The sequence below is a fragment of the Mycteria americana genome, chromosome 2, assembly GCF_035582795.1.
Source record: "Mycteria americana isolate JAX WOST 10 ecotype Jacksonville Zoo and Gardens chromosome 2, USCA_MyAme_1.0, whole genome shotgun sequence".
In the NCBI taxonomy this organism is placed as follows: domain Eukaryota; kingdom Metazoa; phylum Chordata; class Aves; order Ciconiiformes; family Ciconiidae; genus Mycteria; species Mycteria americana.
Window position 1 is genome coordinate 135,343,427 of NC_134366.1, and position 22,975 is coordinate 135,366,401.

Below are 22,975 nucleotides of genomic sequence, written 5' to 3' on the forward strand. Positions count from 1 at the left end.
ATGAAGGCTGTGCCTGAAGCTTTCCCTGACAAGAGAAGTTACACAAAAGCTTTCACTTTGCCATCCTGTGCTGCGTATGTCATGTTCTCTCCCCTCAAAATTTAACATATGGCAGGAATGGGAAAGTAAGTGAATAAATATATTACATGTAGGGCCACAACTTGAAGCACATCTATACTGCAGTCAAATATGAGACTAGTTCTGTAGGCACAATTGAGCAGGCTTTTGGTGCAGGTACCTAGAGCCAAGGAGCTCAGTGAAGGCTGTGATAGAAGTTGGATAAACACAAAAGCAGTTGGATGCTTCTAACTCTTCCGCTGTCATTGAACCCAGGCTAGCTAGTTTATCACTAGCGTTTAATGACTACATGAGCTGCAGTCATTTCTTTCACAGCAGCATAAGCATAGTCATTGTAGATTAAAAGTCTGGCTAAAGAAATAAGTTTTGCTTCATAGTTTGAATGATATAAAATCTGATCTGAGAGCTTTCTAGCAAAAAAATCGCCCACCCTCTAAGAGCTGCCATGCAATGGCTGAGTCATGAAGCATCTCTGTTGAATACAATTGTCATACCAAGTAGATAAAGGTAGTGGCTCATGTTCACTGTCTACAGTCCTTCAGATTACAGGACTATAAGGATGGTGATTCTGAAATAAATCTGGAATTTCACTTGCTCATAGGTAAAATTCTGAGTCCTCAGAGCTTAGGAAACACAGAGAGAGAGAGAGGGAGCAACAGTATTAACTCCAAGTGTCCTAATTAGTTTAAATCCAATAATTATTTCTAATAGTTTTTATATTAATTAGTAATTTAGCTGAATTTTTATGAACAATTTGTCCTGTCACTAAGCGGATGTGCTATTTTCAGTACTTGAATATTTTGTGGCTGAATTAAATCAATGCAAAGCTCCCAGGGGACATAAAAGTGCAGAGCTGATTCCTAATTTTCCCCTATTAGCTCATTTGAAACTTACCCAGACATTTTCAAAGAAGAAAAAACAGCTAAATTCCAGTTCTAACTATGCTGTAACACACCCATTCATGCAGCTCCAGAGCTCTGCTGTGATCCATTTCCCTGTGCATGCTTTTCCTTTCTTAATAGAACTTGCTATCACCAGCAAGATTTTCAGGCTGTTAAAATTGATTAAAGATGATGACAGGATACTTGTTAAAGTTGTTTTTTTTTCCCCTCTCCTCCTTCTGATATGGGACTTCAAAAGCCTTCTGAACAATGAGTCATGTAGCTAAAATTGCACAAACCTGGCCCAAAGCTGAACATAAATGTACTAATGATCAGTACGAGATGAAAATAATACACTTAAATAGGGGAAATATAAGGTGGAAATCTCTGCTTTGCTTGCCTTAATTTATTCCATTAAATAATAGGATCTACAGGCAATGTGTACACCTGAAAAGCCAAGAGGCAGTTTCTTAAAAAAAAAAAAAGGCAGCAGAAGAAAGGCTATACAGGATACTTTACACAGTATTCAAGCAAATGTTATACAGACACTTAAAACACATGTGAAATATTTAGGCATCCAAAATTACTCCTTGAATATCCTTCCTGGGAAGTCCTGTGTTGTTACTGTTCCATCATGTTGATTTACGCCACTTCCCATGTCATCTTTCACAAATATGACTAAGTAGGGCTCTATAAGTACTGATGCCTCTGAGGCACAGCCAGGTATTACGGGGGACGATCTGATGACTCAGTAGCTGCTGCCTTTCCCTTGAAGTATCCCTGAGCCAACATTCATTTCCCCTAATGCCAAGACACTGTCAGAGGAGGTGCTGCACTTCAGGTTAAATTTACACTTGAGATAGTTTATTCATTAAAGCTAAACTTATCCCACAATCCTTATAATATCCAAACTTGGAAATTTCCCTTTTCTCTCTCACCTTTCAGCTTAAGAAGCCATCATTCACATTTTTCCTTAACCGCTTCTTTTTGTGACATTGTGCCCACCTAATACCAAAGATTTAACTCTAGAAGTGGTTGTGTTTCACTGGTATATGAAGGGTATCTCTGCATGGGTTTCACTATGACCTGTAGACTCAAAAGGGATATAGAAATACCACTATTATAGAGAGGCTGGCATTAAGAAAGGGGATCTAAAAGGAACCTACTGGGTTGAACAATAATTTAATAGACTTTTATCCTGTAAGGTTTAGGGAGTACTCTCTCCACATAACTTGTAAGACTCCAAATGCTTCCTCACACCACATAGGATACAATCCTTAGTGCAAAAGACCAAAAGCAAGAAAGTATACATGGGGAGAAATCTGCTAAGATTATCACCAGTGTCCTAGGTCCTTCCAGCAGAAGGAATCTGTTAGGCGAAAACGTCCAGATGATTTTTAAGTGGTGCATCATATGGGCTATAAAATAAAAAAACCCAACTTTTCCTATTGATTCAAGACGTGTGGAAAATTCCTTCTTCATGCCAGAGATGGCAAGGGTTGTGATGCTGAGCATGAGACCAGCTGAGCTGGCGGGGACTGAATGCGGCTGGCCAAAGAACTGGAGCAGGAATTGCTGGGTGTGGTGGGGTGAGAGTGAGCAGGCACAGCAGGACCATGAGGGTAGTGTTCAGGACATGGGGCAGGAGAGGCTGAATGGCAGGTCAGGTCATAAACAGGTTAGGTGAGGTTCCTTGGGAGGGAAATTAACCCTGAGGTTCAGCGTGAACCTGATGCGTCAGACCCTAACCACTCCTCCGTTGACAGCAAATGCCTGCCAGCATGCGTGACACCTTCCCCTGCCTGTTGTCCCTTCACGCAAAGGACAACAACCCCGGGCTGCAGGCAGTTTCTCTGCTAGCTGGAAGGAGAGGTCTTTGTAATGGATCTAAAAGTTAAGGCTCACCCAAAGTTAAGCAACCCAAGCAGGTGTTAGTGTGATGCCACATAATGGAATATTGTTACTTTTTTTTTTTTTTTAAACCTTGAAGGCATATACTTGTAAGTTTACACACATAATGTTCAGAAAGTATTACAAATTTTTCAGGAAGAAACACTCAAAAATTAAGAAAAGCTGTTATTAAAGCCCTTCTGTGCAATCTTAATTTGATCCTTTTACATATTTGCAGTTTTGAACTGCATGGATGCATACCAATTTTTTTTCTAGGGGCACTTCAGTTGCAATAGAAAGGACAGACATTTGGGGGTTTTCTGGTGATAGTAGCTATAGAATAGAAACTTGATTTGCAGAAAACAGAAGACATGGGAAGAATGAGGCATGTGACAGCAAGAATAAAAGGATTGCTTTTGTTCTGAAGGCTGCTCTGGGTAGCTGAGTTTTATCTCTGCTCTCAACTACTGAAACCTTTTTTGACACACTGCGAGTCACTTCAACCAAACTTCCCCCGTGCTTTGTTTTCCCCTTGCGTTCTGGGTTCTTGCCTTGAGACCTTCTGGTCTGATTTGCACAAGTGCTGAACGCTCAGCCACAGGGAGCTGAACACTGAGCTTACAGAGTGCTGTATAACCCCAAGTGTTCTGAAAAATGAAGTCTTAAGCATCTCAAGTTGGATGCCTGTAATGTATAAATACTTCTGAATGTAATCTCTGCATGTATCAGAACATCATTTGCATTCTGAGAGCTGTATCAACATAAAATAAATTAGTTAATGTTTGTGTAGCTCTCACACATTACAGCGATGAGCATCTTAGAAAACCTCATGAGGAAATTAATATTCTGTCCTCAGAGCAGGGTCTGAGTGACAAAGAGAAATGAAGTATTGAGTTCACTGTTCATAAAATGTATTGAGTAAGGTAGGGTCTTTTAAAATAAAAATATACCTATGATGATTTAATTAATGTTTACATTGTATTGCACGTCCACAAAAGAGAAAAATTAAGATGGCAAATATAACCAGAATTCTGACATTTCCTAATTTTGTGTTCTTGCTTTTGCTGTCTCAAAACTTTTCTTTTAATGTAGTCTTCCTTAAGATTCTTAGCCTTCCTTAGTCTAAGTCTTCCTATGACACTATACAAGGAAAAAATCTGCTACTTGCATAACCAAAAAAATGTGTTTTCAAATGTGGAGAATAGCTTTCTTACTTTTAAAAATTATGTAGTACTAATTACTGAATGTGTAATTATTATGTTCTTAAAGAAAACGGAGCCTCGATTTCTATTCCTGCAGTTCAGTGAGAGTTAGGAGGAGCTTCTCCCGTACGCAGCAGCTGGGTTTCAAGGTGCACGCCTGCTTCGCACCTGCGCTTCCCTTTCTGTAATCGTCACGGCACATAAGGGACCGAACAGGTCCTGACTGGGTAAAACAGCCTAGCTTGGCCTGGGAGAGCACATTCAGACAGTTTTTGCCTGCATGGTTCAGAGTTGTCATTGGTGCCCGTGGGATGCAATGAGGCCATTAACAGGTTTGGCTTGGCCTGGCAGATCGGGTAGGTTTCCTGTTGTTGTGATGACGGATTTAATTCATGGACAGATAAAAAATTATTTCTTAAAAAGAGGGATTCTCCTGAGTATTCTGAAATCTGCTTTTTATGAGCAGCTGGGCTTGTATTAAGCGTTCATTAACTTTGAACACTCTGTACCTAATGTTCTGAGGACATACGTTGGAAAATCAGGAGCTTATGATGAGTTACTACAGAGTCAGCAAATGTGGTAAAATGTGGTATCTTCTTTTAAGTTAATCTTAGTAGTAGTACAGGCCTTATACTGCTCACAGACCACAGCAGCTTTGTCTGTTTTATAATAACCCAGCCTTCAGTTGCCACGCTGCCCTTCTCTGTAAGCCAGAGGAAACGGCCCTGGAGTGTTACTCCCATTTTGTTTATTAATAACCTACTTCTTATGCCACAGCCATCTCCAAACTACCTAAGTACCTCCTAAGAAATTAAATTAAAGCAGTTAACCTGTTTGGTGTACAGAAAAGACTGTATGCATGTGGAGGTAATCAAAGTGGGGAAAAATGCAACCCTCTTCACCTGAACCTTTCATTATACATCACAGGGAGGGGAAGGAAGAGGGGAACATAACCCAAAACTGCCTATAGAGAGCCAAACTGACGGCACCCGTGCAATGGAAATGGGATCCAGCACATTGTAGATTAGGGTGTTGAGCTTCACTGAGTACGTTGAAGCAAAACAATAGCATATTAGCCTCACCTGGTCATGGCTAATTAGACTTGCAAAGGCACTTAGCAGCGGTTCTCCGTTGTGAAGGTTATAGGCACATAAATGTAAAGTGGCAGTGCTGGTGCTCGTTGCATTTTTCAGGTGGGTGTAGCTCCATGAATGTGCACGTAGCCCGTCAGACAGAAACGCTTCTGAGGTGTACTGCTCGGAGAGTTAATTGGGCATAGTTTACAGCTGTATATAGGTAAACAGTGCATCTGTAAGGAAATAGTGCCAGTCAATTATGCTGGCAATTAAAATGCAAAAGATGATTTAAGGTAGACAAATTAATCTCCCATTCATGCTGCGGGTGGAGTATGAGTTCAGTCTTGCGCTAGGGTAGGACACTGGAGAACGTGGAAGAGATATGGATACGTTCACGTATTAAGGGTGCGTTGTAGGATCAGGTTCACGGCCACAAGGGCTGGAGAAGTAGTGAACTATTTTTAATGTAATCAAAATATCTTTTACTGAAAAACACTTTAAGAGATCAGATTTAGCCTTTACCTGCTTGTTTTTGAAAAATATCCAAATATCAGATCAATAGATCTTCTGTTTGATGGTGGTTTTTTTCTTGTGTCTTTCTTCATAATACTTAAATATTATTTTAATAATATTTGCTTATTTAAATTACTGTGCTATTCTGGAATCTCCATTAACAGAGCTAAATCATGATTTATGAATGACTCACAGTTGCCCCAAAACCAGTGTTTAGGTCAGCATTTTGGACTTAATTGGCATCAGTAGGGTAGTGTAAAACTGTAAAGAATAAATTTATTTTATTGGTTTGTATTTAGAGCAGCAACGAATATTGGATTTGTAATTTCCTATGGTTCTTTGGGGACTTCTGCAGGCAGAACTCCTTTTCTGAACTCTCTGTGCTTTTCTGTTCCCAGAAGAACAATGCTTATTGATATGAGGGTTTTTATTATTGATCTGCTCAGTATAAAGACCTCTTTCATCTTCACATTTTATTTTTCTGTCTTTTTGCTTTCATCCGGCTTTGTGTTTAGTACACGGTGTGGACTGCCCTGTGGGTCACCTGGAATGTTTTCATTATCTGCTTCTATTTGGAAGTAGGCGGACTTTCTAAGGTAGGACGCTTATCCTTCTTCAGGTTTATGGGAGGGTGTTTTAACAGCAGGACTCTCAGATTTTAGAAGGCTGGAACCATAGAAGAAAAATGTGGTTGTTTGAATGTACAATTTGATCTTTGGAGTTGCCCTCCAACAAGAACTCTAGTGTTTGAACTTGTGTCTGATAGTAAATAATCATGTGTTTGAAGTACGTAAATACAATGACTCTGAATTACAGGTGCTTTCTGAAGTACCATCGGGGGGGGGGGGGCAATAAAAATATTATTCAGTGGAAAATTTGAGGTTCTTTTTGAATGTGAAAAACAGACAATGTCATTTTGGTTGAATTTTCAAGCATGTGTGAAAAATGTATCTGAATTTTCAAGACTACTTTGAAAGCAGCTAAAGAAAATTACTCAGAAGGTTAATGTAATAACTTGTTGAGCAAATTGGTCTCACAGTGAGAATGTTAATTCTTTATAAAAAAGAACAAATGGCAAAGAATTACTTTTTTCACATCCGAATAAAACTTTCCTTTACATGACACTCAGTGCTGTAGGTCACTGATTCCTTATTCAAACCTCTGATTAGAGCAGAAGTGTTTGCTGGAAGTATCGAGATACATGTTGTGTTCATACAAGGTAGCAGTTAAGTTAGCATAGGTTGTATTTAGCATTGTATCTACAGTGAGTTCCATACAACACCTGCAGGTTTTTATCCTCCTGTTAGACATAGATGCTATTGATCTTTGTTTACCACGTTCATACTTGAATGGTTCTAGGCACAGTATGCCCATAGCGCAAGCAGATTCTGGTATTAATAGAATAAACGTCCCCGTTATTAGTTGTAGATTTAGTGATATGAACTACCTCACTGTTAATTCATGCAATGCTTTTTAGAGAATTGTGAACTCCACTCAGTTCAGATGGGAATATTTGTGAACTATATGCTTTTTTGGGTTCAGCATTAAAACTCCTAGCTTTTGGCTGACATCAAACAGAACACTGGTGAAACTGATTTAATAAGAAATAAAATTTAATTTACTCAGTAAAAATTCCATTAAAATTAAAGCTTTCAGTGATAGATTCCTTTGGTGATAAAATTTTATAATGAACAGCTACAACAGTTTATTTTTTTCTCCAGATATGATGTAGTTCATCAGAAGTCATAGGCTTGATGAGGAAATTAGTGCACTTCATAGACGATCGAAAATAAATGATCGTATTGGTATGTTGACTTAAAAATCTATTAAATGAACAGAAGTGCAACACATGGAAGGGATGAATGCCCAGAGTAATTGTTCAAAGTAGTTGTTCATTTTCATTATACGTGGAGTTTGTATTTTTTCAGTCAGTTGGGTGATGACTGTTTTTACAGTGACTATTATACTTTTACAGATAACTAGTGATTTTATCTAAGTGCCTAGGAAGCGAAACTTTTAGTCTGACCCCTGAGTTTGCGAAAATTTGAGTTAACTTTCCATTGAATGCAAAGGATTCTGATCATATCCTTAGTGTAAGGGGATTGTAAAGCAGCAGGTATGAATTGAAATCTTGTATCTTCCAGTTTCACCACTGTATTTCACTTTTAGGTCTTCTTACTTAACATATATGACAAATCATAATGCAGAGAAATAGTAGCACAAATATTACTCAGCACTTGAGAAAAATCCCTTTTATTAGTATATACTTCGGTTGATCTCAGAATTGTGGTGGGATTCTTATCTTGTGGTTTATAATCACAACATTTGAAAAGTAGTTTCTCAACAAGGCGATAGACACAAAATCATTTCCATGGAAGGTAACTGCTCTTGCATAGATTACATCAAAGGCACCAGTATCAGGACCAAGCTAGGAATGATAGAATCAAGAATTTTGTTCAGCAAACCATAGAATTTTGGGTCCATTTAATGCTGTTTCTGAAAACTATGTAGAGATGATGAGGTCATTAAGAGATTGAGGTCTTTTCTCACAGTATGCGTAAAATCCCAAGTATTTACAAATTGATGGGTATTTGACATGGACTTAATTGGGACCCACATTTTACCCAACATGCTAACTTAAAAATTTCATAATTGCTTTCCATGAATATGTGCCTGTGTTGTCAGGCATGATAGAAAGGTGCTGTTACCAAGGTACATTAGTGTGGTTGGGAAATCAAATGCCATCAGAAGCTTTTCAAGGATGGCTATTTTCTCAGCATTGAAATCTTGGCAGGGAATATTCACCTTTTTTCTTGCTATTGTTCTATTTTTCCATTTAAAAAAAGGTTTTGTTTCTGAAATGAATGCAGATTGATTATAATTTTGAACTTCTGTTGACACACTATCAGGGAAAATTATGATGCTGTCTGGCAGCTGACTGATTTCTGTTGGTTTGTTTGTTTTTAAGCACCATCATTTTTATATTTGCTCTGACCAAAATCAGAGCTAGCTGTTGCTTGGAGTCCTGTGAATTTAATAGGTCTTTGATTATGAATACTATCAGAAAATATAACTTGGTGCAATATTAAAGGTAATTTTAATTCAATGTCTTTACATGGACTACGCATACAATACGGACAGACTTTTCAAATGTCCTAATAGAAACCCTGCACCACTGAAATTTTGCTCAGATCTTATTCTTGCGGCAGAAAGGTAGATCTCCTTTCAATATTCTCTGTTTGAATTCTGCCAAGAAGTTCCACTACTGTTAATGGAAAATTTGAATAAGAATAAGAACATGTAGGTAATTTAGGCCTGTTCTTTGCTGTGAGAGTTTGAAGGAAACATTTTTCCTTCAATTATAAGGCATAATGTCCAGATTTTCCTAGTAAACTGATTTTATTTTTTTTTTAAAAGGAACAGGTAGATATTTAGTTTAAAGTTTATGGATCTAGTACACCAAGATCTTTAAACTTTTCCTGATAAAGAATGGTGAAAAATTCTGCCACGTAACCTCTCAGTGTCAAACGCAACGTATGTGACCTGATGCTTTCCATTATTTCTGAAAAGTATGATGTTTCTTCACAGGATTGACATGGAAAGCCTGCATAGTTTTAGCTAAAAACACGTTTCATGTTTTAAAATCATTTGCCAAAAAAAAAAAAAAAGCAATTTCATACATACCCAAATTCCCACCAAAGTTTGTTTTTAATAATCTGCAGGGCCAAACTGGTAAACCTGAGGGGAGGAAGCTGGTGGGGAGGGCTAAGCTGGGGAACTGGAAGACTGTATGTATGGCTGTAGGCTTGTCGTTGAGGAATTCACTTGGGTTTCACTCCCTGCTCCAATTAATATCATATTATTTTATATAAAGAGGGACAGCTTCACAGAAGAGCTTTCTCTGAAAGCACCCTCCAATAACTACAGTATGGTAATCAGGGTCATCTCCTGGGAAAAGGATGATATGGATTCAAGTCGTCTCGGGTGTGAAAGGGAAATAAACCTGGCTCTCCCACAGAGGGGGGTTGTAAGTAGAAAGCTAATGAGTAAAGGTTTCCTTTCTAACTACCTTATAAACAATGTATAAGTGAAGCTCCTTTTTCACTTATGTTACAGATGTGCAGATAAAAATTTAATGCTTTTTCAGGGCTAAAGAAATTGTATTTGATCAGAAATAAAATAAATATACCCATATGACTCCTTTTTTGTTTAACTTAGTTTTTTAAATTCTTTTTTTCATTTCTGATTTTAGCAGTGAAAAAACGGCCAATATGAAAAATGAAATTTGCCTGTATTTTTCATTTACCACTTCTATGAAATTGAGAGCATAATTTTTAGTGTTAACCACCCTGTATGAGAGAAACAAAGTTGCTATTATAACATGACCTTTTAATTCTCCGCTGCAGGATGACAGATTGCTACATCCATAAATGAGTTCATTAGTTGTTTGGATCTTATTCTATGTCTTGAAATGAAAATGTGTTCTAATTGCCACATTCGAGAGTATAGACAATTTTAACATATAGACATAAACACAAATTTCAAGGCAATGAGGCAAAAAAAAAAATCTCTAAATACATTTGAAAATAAGGTTTGATTTTGTTTTACCTGATACAATACCAGAAGCTGTTATTTTGAAGTTTTGTATGTTGTTCTTAAATATGGACAAGAGAACTTCTAACCTGTATAAGCCAACCCTCCATCCCCAGCAATACATTCTTTTATGTACTTGTGACTTTACAAAGGAGACCTCATTTATTTAGTGTGCACTGTTAATATATCTATCATTTGTATCCCTCCAGTATTTGAGATCCAGTATGAAAATAGCTGTGTCTATTTGTATTTATCATTCACTCTGCCAACTGATACTTTTTGATAGACCATTTTTCTACTACTTGTTTTATTGTGCGTTACAGTGATATTTGTTTGCATGTGTTGCTGCCTTTACCCAGTAAATATATAGCAGCCCTCCAGTACTGCGAACTCCTTTCCTGTTGTTTGATATACCTTACCTAAGCAGCTGGGCAATGTTGAGGAGCTCTTTTCTTTTTCTATGATGTTTCTGCTTGTTCTGCCTGGTTTTTCTGTGGCATGCTTCCTGAGCATGAACTTTGCTTCATTCTGGATTATTTTAAGTTTAGCTGTCAAGGTTGAGCTCTCTGTCAACTATTGTATTGCTTTTGGCCCAGGATTTGCATGACAAATACTCACATATTCAGTAGGAAACTGCTTCTAAAACAGCTTACATTTATTATCTGGTCCTTAGTTTTAGGTCTTGAATTTAGGTGAATGTGAACTGAAAAAACTGCCCATATGAAAAATGAAATTTGCCTGTGTTTTTCATGTACTAGTTCTTATATCTGTGACTTGAGAACTTGGTGCTGGGTCAGGGCAATCCCAAACATGGGTACAGGCTGGGCGATGAGTGGATTGAGAGCAGCCCTGCAGAGAAGGACTTGGGGATATTGGTGGATGAAAAACTGAATAAGAGCTGGCAACATGCGCTCACAGCCTAGAAAGCCAACGGCATCCTGGGCTGCATCACAAGAAGCGTGGCCAGCAGGTCGAGGGAGGTGACCGTCCCTCTCTACTCCACTCTAGTGAGACCCCACCTGGAGTACTGTGTTCAGCTCTGGGGCCCCCAGCATAAGAGACATGAACCTGCTCAAGCAGGTCCAGAGGAGGGCCATGAAGCTGATCAGGGGGCTGGAGCACCTCCCATATGAGGACAGGCTGAGAGAGTTGGGGTTGTTCAGCCTGGGGAAGAGAAGGCTCCAGGGAGACTTTATAGTGCTCTTCTAGTACTTAAAGGGGGCCTACAGGAAAGATGAGGAGGGACGCTTTATCAGGGAGTGTAGTGATAGGATGAGGAGTAAGAGTTTTAAACTGAAAGAGGGTAGATTTCAGTTCAATATTAGGAAGAAATTCTTTACTCTGAGGGTGGTGAGATGCTGGAACAGGTTGCCCAGAGAAGTTGTGGATGCCCCCTCCCTGGAAGTGTTCAAGGCCAAGTTGGATGAGGCTTTGAGAGACCTGATCTAGTGGAAGATGTCCCTGCCCATGGCAGGGGGGTTGGAACTAGATGATCTTTAAGGTCACTTCTGACCCAAACCATTCTATGGTTCTATGGTGATTTTATGATTCAGTGATGACATTAGCTTCATTAACCTTTCCCCTGAAGCCAAAGGAAATTATTCATATGTTAATTAATAAAACTATCTTTTTTCACATTTTTTTTCTAGTATTATTTACTTTTATCAATGGAAGTTCAAAGTCTCTAGGGCTCCCAGCCAAATTTATTAAACTGGAGACAGAACTATAGACTAAACTTTTATATGGATCTGTAGTCGGAGGATAGAATTATAACTGTTAAAATTAATGATTTATTCCATCTGAGGACAAAATGGACTAATAAAGTACTTAGTAAAATGCTGTGGGATTGGTAACTTAATACTCTTTCCTAAACAAAATATTGTACATCAGAATAGGGGCTAATCATGTGGACTTTATCCTGGCTACTTCTGGAATCCAATTTATTCCATCTGGTACATATCAGTCAATCCTTAATTGTTGTACTATTATATCTAATCATCTCAAATAGAGTAAGTTAAGCTCAAAACCAGTCCTACTTTGTAAGTAATAGAGATGTGTCTTTTTTTTTTTTTTTAATGTGAAATGAGAGCATAAGCATTGCTTGAATTTAGGCTAACATCATGAAAGAAAAAGTGATTCTTCTTCTGACTTGTGCTGATGTAAATGAGAAAATGGAGACAATTATTTTGGCATAATTAGTTCTATGGTATAGCCTACTCCAAAAAGCTCATGGACGAAGCTGGCAGCATCCATAGGAGAGCAAGGAAAAAAAAGTGATAAACTAAAAAAAAAAAAAAACCCATATGAAAAATGGGGGGGGAGGGCAGGCGGTGGGAAGGATTTTCTTAGTTGAAGCAGAAGGCTGAAGGTAGGGAATAGTACATCTACTCACATGTAAGTGATTTTTATGTGGAAGAAAGTGATCAGATTTTTTTTCATATCCACTGGGAAAAAGGGCAAGATATATTTTGCTGAGCATGTGGCAAAAAAGATTTGGTTGGAGGTCAGGAGAATCTTTTTAATAATAAGGGCACTGAATAGGATCTAAAGCTGTTACGAAGCCTCATCACTGGATATTTTGAAGAATGAAGTAAAGGAATATCGATGTGGGGTGATCTAGGTAACTCTTCTGCCCCGCCATTTTTAATCTATAGAAATAAGCCTCTGTCAAGATAAAAACCCAAGTTAGTGTCCATGGATGGTTTAGGGTAGGCGTTTTTAAAAAATGAAAGAGTACAAGTTGAAGACTCAAAACCTCATCTTTAATCAACTCAGTCTTCTTAACTTTGGCAGGAGTGGCATTCCAGCTGGGGAACTTGGGGTTTCTCTGGCTTTTCTTCCCAGCAAGTGTGTAGGGACACAGAAAATGGGGGACCCCAGTGGAGGCTCCAGGGTGGCTGACAACACTCCTTGGGCGTGCGCAGGTGGGCTTCTGGTGTTCAGCTGTGTGACACCAAGTGGGAGGCGATGCTGTCATTGCTGTTCACTCCTGATAGAGATGAGGCATCTGTTACAGATAAGACTCATGTGCTTTCTGTTCTGTTGGTGGATTTTTAATTGAACACAAATCATTGCCTTTCACAGCAACACATCCTTCACAGAGGACAATGTGAGAGTGATAATAGTATATTTCTTCACTGCTGGACATGGGGCATACATTCATGTCCAACTCAGCTGAGAATTTCTTCCCACGCACCTCTGGTTCATATCAGTTGCTTTTGGTCAGCATCTCTCTTGGGGCCTTGGGAGAGTACATACCCATTACCTTCTTATTCTCCCCACTACTATATGTCCATTTGCTTCAGCTGATGCCATCAGCTGCTGCTAGCTGTGATATGCACAATAACGGACCACACTAAAGCAGTGGATGTAGCTGTAGGCATTCTGCAATTTCCAGATATTACAAATTAGTAGTTTTATAGCAGTAGTTAAATATAATCTCTTCCTAGTGGTGCGCTAATAAAATTCAACTTGCGGAAATTAAACCTGATGAAAAGATTGTTTTCTTTGTCATTTCTTTGAAGTTTGGACCCTCTCTCTGCCTCCTCCTTCCCCAGCTTTATTATTCCAAACGGGTTTAAAGAATCGTTGTTTTAAATGTAATGTTCTAGAATCTTCTCTGGCATGGAAAAAGGAGGAATGCTAACTAAACACCATTTAAGTAAATAGAATTAAACTAATATAAAGGCAAAGAAAACCAGATGCAATATAAGTTTTAATTCTTGTGTCATATAATCCATTTAATTCCCTTGGCCTTCAGTCTTTTTTTGAACCATCTCTCAGAAGTAACAGTTTGTTTTGTTGGGTTTTTTTAAATAGAAAAAACAAGTTTTTGGAACCAGTTGCCTCCTTTTTGTTATTCTTGTGCCCTTTCCTACAATAGAGGTTCTGCTGAAATGTGTTTGCTAAAATACGAACTTCTAATATGACCTTCCTTATGCAAGTTGCTCCTCCCATCCTGCTGCTTCTCTCGCTATAAAGAGAAATAATCTCCAGGTTCGATTGTATTTAATACTGTTCCATAACGTTCTGTTCAAACAGCAACCTTCTGAATTTTTAATTACTTTGGTAATAAACCTGGAAACCAATTTACTGTGAAGTTATGCAGTGTAATATTGAACAGAAACAACATTTCAGAGCTTCAAAATAGTAGCTCGGGCCTTGGCTAGTATTAGGTACCATTAATCATAGATTCAGTGCGTTGGTGGTGTGCCTTTCAATGGTATCGGCAAACAACATTTTTTGCTGACATCAGTATGTGCAGGAGCAGAAACTGCGTGTGGTAGTTTCTGTTTAGAATACAATGACTGTTTCCATAAAAAGTTAGAAAACAATTAGCCACAAACTGTGAATTCATAATGGTGAAGCTGTGGAAAAATGCATTATCTTTTTATTTGTAATTTACATTTCTCAGCCAAAGAAGGGAATAACTACACATTCATGCTTGCATTTGAGAATAAAACTAAAGGAATGCTACCTGCAAAGTGCTTAAGATGAGGACTTCATACATGCTCTCTTAAAAAAAGAAGAAAAAAAAGGCAAATTAAAGAGCAGAAAAGTATTAATCTGTTAGTACTCTAAAATTGAAATCAGTGCACATTCCTCCAATTCAAAATTTTCAACAATGAACTAGCCTCAAAGACATGTCTCTTAGCTGAAGAGACTTTGTGATTGTTTTTTGATGTTCCAGATTTCACATAACTAAAGTAGTTTTTTATTCAGTCTGTTTCTCTCTACTGTGTAAAGCTGTAGCATTATGTAAGTTTTAATGAAATATATGCTTACTCTTGGAAGGAGAATTAACATGCAGCTAGCTTGGTGGCACAATTTGAGCATAAGGTCATTCTGGAAAAAAAATTATGTGGAGCAAATGGGACACAGATAAATGCCACCGTAACTGAAGAATGTGTCATTCTGATGTTAATTAGTTTGTTTAGGTGATACGATCACATTGCTGAACAACTTAATCAGGAGTACATTCCAGATGGTGCAAAAATTGAATTTCATATCTTTTCAGGTGACATTTACAGTGGTTCAGAATATTGTATACTATCAGCACCATTAAATTATGTTTTTCAAACAGCAGTGGCGTTCTTTTATAACCCCTTGATGCTAAATTCTAAGGCTAATATTCAGAGTGTAGGCCACCATCATCTTCATTGGTTTAAATAACTGAGATGATATCTCTGTGGCTCTTTTTTTTTTTTAATAATCCATTTAATATCCATGGTTGATTGGTTTTGGGAATGATGGGTGTGATATATATGGTTAGCTAACTGCTGCACAGATAAACTTATTAATACAAACATCACATGCATATTTGTTTGAGTTCCTTAGCTTAATTTCTAGGATCTTGAAGATTTAAAAAAAAAAAAAAAAAAAAAAAGGTAAAATGCAGCTACACAGGGAGGAGGAGGTAAATAGCTTGCAAAATTTCACCAAAGACACCTTTGGATATGAAAAAGAAATAAGGATGTGGTCCCAGTCTGAACTGGGTCCTGTGATGCAGGAGTGCATGCTGCAATGGCTAGTGATGCAGAGAGGGTAAATCCCTGAGTACCTATAGTATATCTGTGCCTGAAGCACACAGCAAAATTTGAAAAAAGATTGGGTATTTAGATGTAGAACAAGAACATACAGAATAAGGAATCAGAGCATATAAGGGCAGGAACGACCATCTAGTCATCTATTCTAATCCCATGTGTCTGGAAAAAGTTGAATTGATTAGCTTGTTCACGGAGTGAGGAAGGGAAATTTCTGAGTCGTGGTTCGGTTGTAAGCAAGTATGGCAAATCTGTCTGCAGATAAGGGTGAACCTAGGTTTCATTGCTCAGGGTATTATTTTATCTACTTATCGACGATTTGATCTATTTTGTAGTGATTGTCATGCTCTTATTGTAGAAAAAGGGAAGACTGTTGCTGAGATTTCGATTTTGTTCTTTGTAAACATGATGTCCTTCTGGCAAAACTGCAATGAAAGATACTTTGATTATTTCTTTAATCATATTCTTGTTTAGACATTGGAGCAACCACATCTGCTGTCTGTCCAGCAACTTCTAACTACTGACAACAGTGACTGCTGTGTACAGATTTTGACCCTTATGTAAGGCAGTATACTTATTTTAGTGCCAGTGCAGGCTCTATTTATTGCCTGCTAAGGTCAAATTGATGGGTTTTGCTAATAATTTCTATACACTGTTTTTCTGCTGTAGTGTATTCTTTGAAATTTTAGTTCCTACATTGGCCAAGTAAGGAGTTCTTCCTATTTATGGGGAAGCGTGTCCTTTCATCAGTCTTCTAATAAATATTTGCATTCAATTGATGTCCAGTTTTAAGACAGGTTTACTGTTTTGAAGGGAGTTTTGCACTGATTCATAAGTTGTTTGGGTTTTTTTTCTTCCATTTGAAGACAATGCTTGCTTAGAAGAAAATGTGATTTTAAATAAGTTTTTTGTAATAGCGTACACGTAAGACAGTCCTAGACCTTGATGAAAGTACAGAGGATTTATTGTTGGTGATAGTAGAATCTGAAAAGTTCTTCCCAGAAATGAAGATACTGAATTACGTGGGAGTTTTAAGAAGCTTTTGGCATACTTATGGGACTTGATAATAGTATGACTTCAGGCTATTATAGAATCATAGAATCATCTAGGTTGGAAAAGACAAGAGTCTTTTTCTAAGATCACCGAGTCCAACCGTAAATCTAACGCTTCCAAGTCCACCACTAAACCATGTCCATAAGTACCACATCTACACGTCTTTTAAATTCCTCCAGGGATGGCGACTCAACCACTTCCCTGGGCAGCCTCTTCCAATGCTTGACAACCCTTTCAATGAAGTAAAATTTCCTAATATCCAGTCTAAACCTCCCCTGGTGCAACTTGAGGCCATTTCCCCAAGTCCTATCGCTTGTTACTTGGGAGAAGAAACCGACCCCCACCTCGCTACAGCCTCCTTTCAGGTAGTTGTAGAGAGCAATAAGGTCTCCCCTCAGCCTCCTTTTCTCCAGGCTGAACAACCCCAGTTCCCTCAGCCGCTCCTCATAAGACTTGTTCTCCAGACCCTTCACCAGCTTCGTTGCCCTTCTCTGGACACGCTCCAGCACCTCAATGTCTCTCTTGTAGTGAGGGGCCCAAAACTGAACACAGTATTCGAGGTGTGGCCTCACCACTGCCAAGGACAGGGGGACAATCAAGTCCTGCTGGCCACACTGTTTCTGATGCAAGCCAGGATGCTATGGGCCTCCTTGGCCACCTGGGCACACTGCTGGCTCATATTCAGCCGGCTGTCGACCAACACCCCCAGGTCCTTTTCCGCTGGGCAGCTTTCCAGCCACCCTTCCCCAAGCCTGTAGCGTTGCATGGGGTTGTTGTGACCCAAGTGCAGGACCCGGCACTTGGCCTTGTTGAATCTCATACAATTGGACTCGGACCGTCGATCCAGCCTGTCCAGATCCCTCTGTAGATATTATGTAGATAGATGTGTAAACGTGGGCCTACCTTTGACCTGGAAAAGAAATACAAGAAGCAGGTGATTGCTTATCATCTCTAGATGTCATCCAGGTGACTGTACTTGCATCCTTTGGGATTCATGAACTCTACTAACTTAGAGGAAAGGCAAGGGAGGATACAAGTTTGTTTTACTTTTCATAGATCTGCATTTGACAACCAAGGAGATTTTACTAACTACATAGAGCCTGTGTATCCACTCAGAGATTTCCTGGTTCTTTAGGTTTTTCTAGTATCTCAGCACTAGGCGTGCATAGTCTTGAACTTTCTGAGTTAACATCTGCCTTAAATTACTTTGCTCCAGGGGTCTGGTGTTAGCATTTTACCTTTGAGTTTTACAAACGTTGTAAGTCTGGTGGGCCTATATGAACCTGACTTTCACCAGATATTTCAGAAAAGCATCTGGAAGAAATTTTTGCCCTTCAGCTCCTATTGAGTGGTTCTTTCTTGGTGCACAATAAGGGGGACTATAGGGCAGTGTCCTTGCCTTACTCCCAGTATTCATTTCTTTGGAAGGCTTTAGCAAACAAAAAAACCTCTAGTTAGTTCAATAGCATACCTTGGGTAAGCCTTAAATATATTTCCAACATGTCTGTTTTGACGATCTTTTCTTTTGTAGAATGCTTAACATGTGTTAATCTGTCTTAATTAGAAGAAGGTTTTTGATTCTGTAGGTCATAGGAAGTAGTCTCTTAATCTTTGCGGTTCAAATCTTGGAGCAAGTTTATCTCCTAAATTTGGTTTCCTTGTAATAATTTATTTAACCTCCAAAAGGTGAAGGGGTTTTGAGAACTCCTTTTCAATGCACAAGGGAATCAGAGGGATTGTTCCTTGTCTAGATTATCGTACTCTCTTTCTTTTCCTTTTTCAGCTGTCCTTCAGGGAAATTCCGTGCTCATGTTGATGATGTGACTGAGTGTATTATTCATGAGTATCGGCACTCCTTTGAGCAGACTTCTTCAGTTCGGATTAATGGGGAAAGAGTGAGAGAATCCTATTGGGGATTTGGCTGGCCTCCTGCCCTTTGCTTTGCTAGGAGGTTTATTGACAGAGTGGCTTTACTATACCAGGAGTAATGCTGGGTCTCTTTGACCTATTCAGTCAAATAGGGAAGGCAGAAATGTTGGAAGAGGAGTCACAGTGATGGCAACAGTGCTTGCCTGAGACTGTCTTCCAAGGGCAAATGCTGTTTATGAATAATTTGTCTCTGTGTTATGGCAACATTGTATTAGATTCCCTCTCTGCTTATATCTTTACAGAGCATGTGGAAGTTCCTTAAGATGTTGTTTTGGAAGAGCTTTTCCATTGCAGGGGGAGAATATATTATACCCGTCTGCTGAAAACTGTAACTGCTGCTCTGTGTTATTGCTATGGATCTTACTTCTGAGTGCTTGCAAGCAGCTTTTTCCACCCCCCCACCCCTCCCCTCCTTTGGTAGATCGAGAGATTCAGGTTTGATTTGGGAGTTTTGGCTGAAGATTTTCCTTGTTTCTCTCAAAGATGTTTGAAGGCCTGGACATTTTTTTATGCTGAGGCAGTTTGAACTCTCTGAGCTGCCTGCTAAACCCTTCTGTCTAGTTCTGCTGCAAGGGGCATAGGTGTTATTCCTAAAACCCATATTACTTCTTTGCAGCAGATATAACACAGTTGATTCATTTTACCTTTATTTTCTGTGAATTATGGATGATATTTTTACTTTCCAGCTTTATTTTAGTTCAGTTCAGTATTTTTTCCTCGGTTTGGTCAGAAGTGACCAAACTACTGGCCAACTTTCTCATGGCCAGTGTTGCCAGGGCAGATGATTTTCCTTTTGAGCCATCTCATCTTGACTAAATTAATGTTTCTTTCTCTTTATCTGTTACTGAGGCATTCACAAGTTCTTGGGCTGTTGGATAAAAGACTACATTCAGTGAGGAAAAAACTATATACATGTCCAGCTGTGAAGAAACTGATTTCCACTAGATCTTCATCTCAAATATGCTTGCACATTGTTTAACTTCAAAGTTGTTCATGCTGTTTTGGGACTATTTTCATATGCTTCACGTCTACCCTAAGTTGCAACTATGGTTTGCTTCAGGGTATCTTCCATCCTTATGTCTTGTTTTTCACACGAGCTAGCTATTTTTATTGTTAAATGTTGTAGGCATGTAGACATTGTGTATACCCTGCAAACATTAGCACAGTCAGTGTAAATAGTTATTTTGGAAAAGCCAGTAATATAAAGTTCTTAATAATCACTTTTTAATTTGTACTTGTTGATATTTTTATCTATTTTAGGTTTAGTTTGTATATATTTTACTCTTATGAATCAATTGACTACTTGATGTTTCGTTAAAAATATACTTTATATTCTGGTTTTAAAACTGCAATTTCCTATAAAAAATTTAAATGTGGTATCATTTTCTTTGAAAACTTCTTGCTTCACTCTGATACAACATGCTAGTATTTGTGAAAATATCTACATCTCAAAATGTGCTTGGGACACAAATTTACCTAGTTTTAATACATAAAATAACCCAATGGTTTTAAAAGGTTGTTAGAGAGTTTTAAAATGTTCCTAGATGTTAGCAATGCCATCAGTATCCTAGGATTTCTTCATTCCTAAATATCTAAGTAAGATCACTTTTTACATCTGTAACTAGGCAGCTTGCTTAAACATTCCAGGATCATATTAACTTTTATCCAAACATTTTATTCTCTAGGATGCAGTTTCCAATTCTGTTGCATGACTTGTATTTCCTGCTTCCAGGCTATATCACTTTGCTTGTGCCTATAATTTAATGGATTTTGTTTCACTGATCCCAGCTTACCAAGTAGTCCAGATGGCCCTGTACAGCTGCCTGCCTTTTCATTATTTACCCTCCTCCCTCTCTTTGTGTCATCTGCAAATATATCCAATACAAGCAGTGATTTTATATTTACTTCTAGCATACTGATGAAAACATTGAATAACATCAGACCTTACATCAATCCCAAGGGAGTCCTGCTAGAAACACTCTTATTCAGCTATGATTTTCCAGTTATAACTATGTTAATTACCTAGTTTTCAATCTATTTAATTTTCAGTCCATTAAAAATGTACTGCCGTTCTAATTTTTTCAATAAGAATGTTTTGTGAATGCCTTATAGAGGTCTAAGGGTATTATCTTCTTGCAGCTGCTTCTATCAACTCAACTTTTAACCTCCTGAAGTAATGAAATCGAGTTTGTTTAACAGGGCCTAATGTCTTATGAAATCTTATTGACTGGCATCAATTATACTGCTTTTGCTTGTTCTCAAGCATCTGTTTTTAAGTCCTCTTTCCCTCGAGTACTTTGGGTCTGTTGCAGGACTAACTGTCCTTGAACCATTGCATGTGCATGTCTTGAACTTACATAAGCTTTAAAATTCTTCAGTCTCATGAAGTTTCCAAGATTTATTAAAAATTAACTTCTTTACATTCATGGATGTCAACATCCAATGCTTTTGTGTGCTTGCAAGTTGTCCAGGCCTAAAGACTGAATACGATTTATAAATTGGTAGATCACTTACTAATGAAGTGCTTCATTAGTTTAGAAAGTGCTTCTTCCTCCTCTTCTCATACTGTTCTTTACTAAATAAAGAACAGAGACATTTATTAAAGATGTCTGCCTTTTCTGCCTCTTTAAAAAATTCACAGTCTTCATCTATTAGTAGGTCTAGATAATCTCTATAATTTCTTTTGTTCCCAATAAGCTTTATGAACAATTTCTTACTGTCTTTAACCTTGCTAGCATGGATTCTCCCTGACATATTTTTCTTCCCCATTAAATATTCTCTGCTATATATCCTCTAATTTATATTTACTGAAATCTTTTCTCCATTTTTATTCTGGTTTCTTGAAGAACAGGCTGACACAATCAGAGTATGCATGTGTTTGTTTGCCTGGCACCAAAAACTTTTGTACCCGTTGACTGCAGGAATTTTCACAAAGGATGAATCTTTCATAATTAAATTCTTCTATATGTGTGTCATTACAAATGAAAAAAAGGTAGCTGTGAGAGGGGACAGAAGAAGCTGTCTAGTGCCTCCACAGAGAGAAAAGTTGCTGCAACCTCTCATAAGAAACTTTATAATTGCTGTCTTTAGTTTAAACTACACCAGAAGAAAGACTGCAATGGAGGACAAGGGAAAGACACCCTTTTGTATTCCTTCCCAGTTTCTCTCCTTCACCCAAAGCACTGGCTTTCTCCTTCATCCTAGCTCTGGACCTGGAATACTCCTTATTAACCCCCAAAACTCCATGTGCCACTCACCTAAAGCCTCCACAGCCCTCTCCCCGACTTGCTCAGTGCCGTGGACTTTTACTTTCTCTGACTCCCTCAGGACAGTATGGTAAAAATGTATTTTCCCTCACTGAGAAGTCTTTCCTGTGTTTTTAATGTGCACAACCTCTACATCTGCTCTAGAAAGGCAATGAAAGCAGCACACAGCCAAAGGGCTGCTATAACCTAAAGCACAGGGGTAGTGTGTGCAAATTACAGTGATTATTGTCATATAACATTGTGTATTCCCACTTCTTAGGTTTCTGTATGGGTTTTTTCCGCAGCTTCAGTACAGCAAGACACATGATTAACTTAAAATGCATGAATAGTCTCATTAAACTCAGTAAAATTACTCACATGCTTACTATGTGTTTAAGTAGTTTGCAGAATGAGTATTAAAATAAGAGGCAGTCCATAGACTTCTCCACTTCTCATATATTAAAGTTTGGAAAAGGGAGGAGGCTTTAAAATAAAAGCTGAAAAAACCCTAAGTATTCATCAGGTACAAAAATCTTGTCTTATGCAATAAAGTTGAAATGCAAAGTTTTGATATATTTGATATATAATGTATTTAAAAAATGCTGATATGTGTGTCTGTCTATATTATTCTATATGTTTTAATATTGTGCACGTTACAATATTACCTAATAGTATTTCTTAACAGCATTTTCAAGTCATCTAGGTTACATTTGCTTGTATTGATCTTGCATATATTACTGTGGCACCTCTTCTGTTGTGCTTGTGCTTTGTAAAGTCTTCCAATACATAACATGATGTGAGAGAAATTCAATGAACTGGAGTCAGAAAAAGTCATGGAAGGATATGTAGGTGTATGAAATTTGTGTTAATGTTTCTTTTTTTAAGCAGTCATCTGCCTTAGCTTACTATTTCAGTGCATCTCTGAAATGTTCAGTGTTTTTTAAAACTTAAAGATACAGTCCTTATAAGGAA

General features: G+C 38.1%; 1 protein-coding gene across 1 annotated transcript in view; it reads left to right on the top strand.

Moving 5' to 3' along the window:
- The window catches only part of NKAIN3 (sodium/potassium transporting ATPase interacting 3), a 303,018-nt gene that overhangs the window by 112,161 nt on the left and 167,882 nt on the right, over positions 1–22,975 (top strand). The window contains exon 3 of the mRNA XM_075495463.1: positions 6,156–6,236. Within this exon, the coding sequence (XP_075351578.1) occupies positions 6,156–6,236 (81 nt within the window). The remainder of the gene's footprint in view (positions 1–6,155; positions 6,237–22,975) is intronic.